This window comes from Mycteria americana, chromosome 2 (genome assembly GCF_035582795.1).
Source record: "Mycteria americana isolate JAX WOST 10 ecotype Jacksonville Zoo and Gardens chromosome 2, USCA_MyAme_1.0, whole genome shotgun sequence".
NCBI classification, from domain to species: Eukaryota; Metazoa; Chordata; class Aves; order Ciconiiformes; family Ciconiidae; genus Mycteria; species Mycteria americana.
Genome location: NC_134366.1, coordinates 1,434,001 through 1,440,819, shown reverse-complemented (window position 1 = coordinate 1,440,819; position 6,819 = coordinate 1,434,001). Strand labels below are relative to the sequence as shown.

Here is a 6,819-nt window from a genome sequence, read left to right as displayed (position 1 = left end):
GCTGGCACAGGCTCCCGGGGGACCCTCTCGTCCCCAAGGTGTCTCGGGGCACAGTGGGGGACCCAGGCCGGGGGGCTCGAGTCCCCGCACGAGGCCGGTGCCAGGATGAGGCCCCGGGAGCCGGCGGTGCCGACCGGGGGGGGTTGACCCCGCTGCCCCCACCTCAGGACCCTCCTCCATCAGCATCACCCCCCAGGCCGCGTGTCCCCGGTCCCCGGCAGGGCGACGGCAGCAGGAAAAGGCACAGCGGGGCCGGGAAGCAGCTTTATTTGGGGAGCGGGGGGGTGCCCAAGGGGGGTGTCCCAAGGGGGACACCCAGGGGGTCTCACTTCCTCTCGATGGCCTTGAAGACACCGATGCCGGTGGCCGCCGCCTTGATGGCCGCCGTCAGCAGTGGCCGGAAGCGCTTGACAGGGACGGGCTGCGGGGAGAGGAGGCATCACGGCGTGGGGGGACCATGGGGACCCCCCCCTCTCCAGGCGCTGGGGTTGCACCCCGCAGCCTGTGCCCCCCTCCCCGGGACCCCCCAACTCACATCCACGGCGGAGCCCGCGCAGGTGACGTTGAGCACGGGGCGGCCGCCGCGCGGGGGCAGGGAGCTGCGGAGAGCGGGGGGCTGAGCGTGGGGACACGTGGGGGGGGACGGTCCCCAGGCTGGGGACCCCACGAGAGGTGGGTGACCCCCCCAAGGCCCTCACCCCGTCGTCCTTGAGCTCGCAGGCGTCGCGGCGGGCGCCCGAGCGCGCCGGGCGTCGCGTCTCCGTGATGAAATCGAGGCGCTGCGGGGAGCTGAGCTGGGTGTCCCGTGGGGACAGAGACGGGGACAGTGCGGTGGCACCCACCAGGGAGAGGTGGCACCCATCACCGGGTTCCCCGGGGCCAACCCAGGGGGGAGCATCCCCCCGCATCCCACCCCGCACCCCAAAACACCCCACCACGCGTAGGGCCTGGCACCCCCCCGATGTCCCCATGGGGACGCCGGGGGACCCCGCGGTGTCCCTGGGTGGTGGCACTCACCGGGGCGGGCTCGGGCTCGGCGCTGAAGGTGTTCCGCACCTCGGGGCGCTGGTGGTAGGAGTCGACGGCCTGGGCCAGCGCCTGGGGGTAGGCGAGGGGGACGGGGGCGGGGAGGGCACCAGCGCCCAGGAGCTCGGCATCCTTGTCCCCACGGCCACCCCCGTGTCCCCTTCTATCCCCCCCCGGGAACCCACCCCGGGGCTCGGCTCCCCCGCTCCGGAAACGCCTGGCCCCGGCCCACAGAGCGGCAGGGGTTTTTTTGGGGGAACACAGGGTGGGGGGGTCCTGAGCGTGTCCCGAGCGCGGGCGGTGGCAGGCCCGGTCCCCCTCGGGGACACCCACTCCCCGCGGTGTCCCCAACCCTCCGAGCCCCTCGGCTGGGCGTGGCGGTGGGGGGGGGGGGGAGTTGTGGGACCGCGAGCCCTCGGGGACCGTGGGGTGCAGGGGGACGGGGCGGCGCAGGGGCCCGCAGGGAGCGGGGTGACACCAGGCAGGTTGCAGGGACATTTATTGCAAGCAGAGCGCCCGGGCGGGGGGCAGAGGGCTTGGGGGGGGGGACACACGGCGTCCCCCGCTCAGGCTTTGGGGTTTTGGAGGTTGAGCCTGTCGCGGATCCAGATCTTTCCGCACTGGAAGAAACCCCTGAAATGCGCCTTGATCCTGGCAAAAAAGCTCGTGAGCTTGGATTTCCGGATAAGGCCGAGCTGGGAGGAGAAGCGGTGGCGTCAAACCTCAGGGAGATGGGGCGGGGAGGGGGGATCTGGGTGACCCCCTGGGGACGCGTCCCACGGCAGCCGGGGAGGGGAGCGGGCGGCGAAGCCAGGGGACGCGGTGGGGACGGTGCCATTTCGGGCACCTTCTTACCGTGGCGGGCACCTTCTCGCAGGAGAGCTCGACCGTGGGCCGCTGCTGCTCGAGGAAGACGGAGCCCCGGCACCAACTCACCGCCTGCGGGGAAGCAGAGGGGGACGCGGGGAAGACGAGGCCGAGAGGAGCCCCGAACCCCGTGCCTCAGTTTCCCCATCGGCCGCTCCCCGGGTCCCCAGCGGGGATGCCAGCGGGCGGCCCCACGGGACGAAGCCTCACCCTGAGCCAGAGGCTCTTGCAGGCGGCGGTGGCCATCCCTGGGGCCCGGCACGAGGTCTCCTCGACGGTGAAGCTCAGCTCCTGCCGGCGCTGCAGGTCCTCGAGCTGGGAGAGGGGACAGGACCCATCAGGGACCCCGCGGCACCGCTGTCCCCGACGCCCAGCCCCGAAACGGGCCGGATCCAGCCCTGAGAGGGGCCGCATCCAGCCTGGAGATGGGTCGGGCTCAGCCCCAAGGTGGGCGGGCTCCAGCCCCACAGGGGGTCGGCCCCAGCCCCACAACGGGCCTGATTCGGCCCCCAGAAGGGCCGGATCCGGCACCGCCCGGGCCCGGCGCGTCTCCCGGGCCGGAGGAGCTCGGCACTCACCCAGTCGGACGGAGCCTGGGCTTCCCGGAGCCGCAGGACGTAGGGACTGACGGCCCTCGCGTTGAGCAGCTCCACGGCCGCCGAGACGACGTCGCCGTAGCTCACGGCCCAGAGCCCCGGCGGGGACGGCGGGGTGGATCCGGGCAACCCCGGCGTGGATCCCTCCGACCCCGGCGTGGATCCGTCCGGCCCCGGCGTGGTGGCTCTGGCCAGTCCCAGCAGCAGCAGCAGCAGCACCGGCGCCGCTCGGCACGGCCCCATCCTGCCTCCTGCCAGCCGCCGTGCCGGGGAGCCCTTTATGGGAGCTGCCCCGGAGGTGCCGGCAGCGCCGTCGTGGGCGTAGCCGCAGGTTGACGCTTCCCCCTGTGCCACCGGGAAATTCCCGGTGGGCTGAATCCGGCCGGGAGCTGAGTCCGTCCCCCTTTGGTCCCCAGGCCACCGGAGCAGCTGTCCCGGCCCTGGGGACGGGTGTTGCCAACCACCTCCGGGGCTCAGCAGAAGGGAGGAGGCCACAGGGTTTGGGGTCTCCCTGCCACGGGGGTCCCGGTGGGAGGGCACCACGTGCCCGGGCAGGGTGACAGCGAGGACAAGGGCGCTATCAAGTCACAACGTGACCACGGAGGGCGCTGGCCCCGGAGGGCGCTGGCCCCGGGTACCAGGGGCCACCACGCCGGGGTAAGGTGCACCCCAAGGTGACCACCAAAGAGCTGACCCAGGTTTGATGGGGACGTTGGGTGACACCGCATTGGGTTTCTCACCCCCCTTCTCCCACGGGGCTGGATGAAGAAGCCACCCTGCCCCACGGCCGGGGCTTTCCAGCCCCCCCGGGGTGTTTTATGGCTGGGCGGAGCGGTGAAGACATCTGTCCCTCACAGCAAACAAGCTGGGTTTGACCAAACACCAGCCTTGGGAGCGTTCGCCCTCCCTGAGGCCAAGCGGGAACCTCCGGGAGAACGTCAAGGAACCCTGCCCAGGAGATGACCCTCCCTTCAACCCCCATCTGCACCGCCATGCGCAGCGAGAGGAAGCCCAAAGCCGCCCAACAGGTTCAGAGCTCCTGGCTGGTGGAGGCCATCAAGTATGTTCTCCTAGAGGCTCGTAAATCAAGCAGGGACAAGCGTGCCTGGGTCAGAGCTGGTGGGTGGCATGTCTGGGAAGTCCCCAGGGACGGATGCTGTCAATCACTGACCCGTAGGACAGCCCAGGTTGGCCCTGGAAAGATCCAGATCCAACCTTGTGTGGAGAAGGGACCCTAGCTGGGATTATCTCACCCCCCATCCAGGTTCATCTTGAGAACCTCCAGTGATGGGGACTCCACCGTGTCCCCTGGGACATTCTTCCAGCGAACAACTGGTCTCAACGTACAACCTAAGTTGAGATGAAACCTCTCCTGGTGCAACTTGTACCCGTTGCCCCTTGTCTTCTCCACGTGGCTCCTTGTGAAGAGACAGCCTCCACCCTTTGAGTACTGGACTACTGTGATGAGGTCCCCCCCAGGTCTTCTCCTCTCCAGGGAGTAGAGACCCAACTCCAGTCTTTCCTCCTAGAGCAGGTTCTCCAGCCCTTTGACCATCGTCCTGGCCCTCCTTGGGACCCTCTCCAGTCCGTCTGCGTCCTTCTTGGCTTGTGGGGACCAGAACTGGACACACCACTCCGTAGGTTGCCTGGAGGATGGCTTCCTGAGCCAGGGAACTGAGGAGCCAACGAGGAGAGGAGCTCCACTGGATCTCCTGCTTACAAACAAGGACAAGCTGGCTGGAGATGAGAAGGTCAGGGGCAGCCTTGGCTGCAGTGACCATGGGATGGTGGAGCTCAAGATCCTGAGAAGAGGGAGCTGGGCAGAGAGCAGGATCACCACCCTGGACGCTTCCAGAGAGCAGAATTTGGCCTCTTCAGGAACCTGCTTGGAAGAATCCCATGGGATACAGCCCTGGAGAGCAGAGGGGTCCAGGAGAGCTGGTTGATCTCCAAGGATCATCTTCTCCAAGCCAACCAACAGGCCATCCTGACAGGCAGGAGACAAGGAGAGGTGGCCAGAGGTCTGCGTGAACGAGCAAGGAGCTCCTGGCTGAGCTCAAGGACAAGAGGGACGCGTACAAGAGGTGGAAGCAGGGACAGGCGACGTGGGAGGAAGATACAGACACTGCCCGAGGTGCAGGGTTGGGTTTGAGGAAGCCAAAGCCCACCAGGGGTTGTACCCAACGAGAAGATGGTCAGGAGCCATCAGCACGGCCTGAAAATGGGCTCAGAGGCCCGGCCCAGACAGCGGCATCAGCAGGACAAGGTCCAGAGGGAGGCAGGTCACTGGTGGTGTTCCCCAGAGGTCCATACTGGGGCCAGAACTGTTCCATATCTTCATTCATGATCGAGACGATGGGGCAAGAGCGTGCCCTCAGCAGGTTTGTAGATGACACCCAACCAGGAGGAGTGGTTGATGTGCCAGAAGGTCATGCTGCCATCCAGAGGGACCTCAACAAGCTGGAGAGATGGGCCAGCAGGAACCTCATGGGGTTCCACAAGGAGAAGCGCCACATCCTGCACCAGGGGACGAACAACCCCAGGCACCAGGGCATGCTGGGGCCCACCCAGCAGCTCGTCAGAGAAGGCCCTGGGGGTCTTGGTGGACACCGAGGTGACCATAAGCCAACACAGGAACCGGTTGCTCAAAGGGGCTGTGGGGTCTCTGCTCTTGGAGACACCCAAAACTCAACTGGAGGAGGCCCTGGGCAACCTGCTCCAGCTGCGCCGGCTCTCGGCAGGGTCCCTGCCAGCCCTTCCACGCTTCTTCAACTTGAGACAAGCTTTTGGGGAAAACAAATTCCTTCCAAATTCTTCAATTCCTCCCAAATTCTTCCCAAATGCTTCAATTCCTCCCAAATGCTTCAATTCCTTCCGAATTCCTTCCAAATTCTTCAATTCCTTCTGAATTCCTTCCAAATTCTTCAATTCCTCCCGAATTCCTTCCAAATTCTTCAGTTCCTCCCAAATCCCTTCCCAATTCTTCAATTCCTCCCAAATTCCTCCCAAATTCCTTCAAAATTCTTCAATTCCTCCCAAATCCCTTCCCAATTCTTCAATTCCTCCCAAATTCCTTCAAAATTCTTCAATTCCTCGCAAATCCCTTCCCAATTCTTCAATTCCTCCCAAATCCCTTCCAAATGATTCAATTCCTCGCAAATCCCTTCCAAATGCTTCAATTCCTCGCAAATCCCTTCCAAATTCTTTCCAAATTCTCCCCAAATTCTTCATTTATGCAAAAAATTGGATTCAGGTGGAACACCCGGCACCGGGGGTCCTTGCCGGGCCTCCTGCCCCTCTGCAGCACAACGCCAAGGTGAGCAACGTCGGCTGCCGTTTATCGGAGCCAAAATCCTTCCGGCTCTCAGAAGGGAACGTCCAGCCGAGCAGCAACGGTGTCCCACAGGGAGACGGCGCCCGACGCAAGAGTCCAGGTCCCACGGGAGGGTGCACCAGGCCTCCAGAGGAAATTTTTGCTCCACTTTCCTGCAGCTCACACTTAGGATTTAACAGCGACCAAAAACGGTATCAAGACCTCTAAATATTATTTTTAAGCATCCTGTGTAAACCCCGAGCAGGCTCACCCCTTTCAAAATAGACATGAATTCCTGCGAGGCCATTTTTGGAACAAAAAGGGAAAACTTTGGTGAGTTTTAGTCAGGCTAACCCTGCGCTCACACAGTCACAGCTGCGCTTCGCAGGCCAACTCCCCACCGCCGACTTGGGGGGGGGGGGGGTTAAATAACACTCCCAAAACCAAACGCCAAGGCCTCGAACCATGAGAAACAACCCGCTCGTAAATCAGAATCTCTCGCTTTGTTTGACCACCGCAAGATTGAGCTGCCCCTTCCTCATTCCTGACAACCCACATATTTATTTGTCTTTTATTTGTTCCCACAGCCGGGCCCTGATCTGTTTGGACAGTCCGATACGGCAGGAATGAAAAGACAGGGGTCAGGCGAGGCAGAACCCGGCTAACCTGACCGCTGACAACCTCAGCGGGTAAAGCGAGGGCACGGCCGGTCCATCAGCCCTGGAGCAGCAGCCCCGGAGAGGGCCGGGGTGGGGGGAAAATCCCTCCCTCCGAAGGGGCCGCCCGCGGGGAGGCTTGAAGGGAGCTGGGGGGGGGGGGGGGGGGGGGGCTGAGGAAGGAGGAGGGCGAAGGAGAAATGGCAGCGGGGCAGCACGGGGGCTCAGCCCCACAGGGACCCCGCAGAGGGGCAGCCCCGACGGCACCTCCCGCTCGCAGCCCCACAGCGGCCCGGCCTCCCCCCCCACACAACCCATTCCCACAGCGGGGTCGGCCCCGCTGCCCCACAAAATGGCGGCC

The 6,819-nt window shown here is 64.5% G+C and overlaps 1 protein-coding gene across 1 annotated transcript; it reads right to left on the bottom strand.

Moving 5' to 3' along the window:
- Nucleotides 1-1,148: 1,148 nt before the first annotated feature.
- Nucleotides 1,149-2,870, bottom strand: LOC142405196 (cathelicidin-B1-like). The gene is made up of 4 exons (XM_075492189.1): nt 2,472-2,870; nt 2,104-2,208; nt 1,882-1,965; nt 1,149-1,721 (listed from the first exon to the last, which is right to left on the bottom strand). The coding sequence occupies exons 1-4, from the start codon at nt 2,730-2,732 to the stop codon at nt 1,593-1,595; spliced, it is 579 nt and encodes a 192-aa protein (XP_075348304.1). The 5' UTR covers nt 2,733-2,870; the 3' UTR covers nt 1,149-1,592.
- Between the last annotated feature and the right edge of the window lie 3,949 nt (nt 2,871-6,819).

What these genes read in the sequence shown, in the direction of transcription:
- LOC142405196 (XM_075492189.1), bottom strand. Translation starts at nt 2,732, where the DNA reads ATGGGGCCGTGCCGAGCGGCGCCGGTGCTGCTGCTGCTGCTGCTGGGA. An exon ending in CCCAGGCTCCGTCCGACTGG is followed by an intron (nt 2,209 to 2,471) that starts GTGAGTGCCGAG and finishes CCCCTCTCCCAG; the next exon opens with CTCGAGGACCTGCAGCGCCG. An exon ending in GCGAGAAGGTGCCCGCCACG is followed by an intron (nt 1,722 to 1,881) that starts GTAAGAAGGTGC and finishes TTCTCCTCCCAG; the next exon opens with CTCGGCCTTATCCGGAAATC.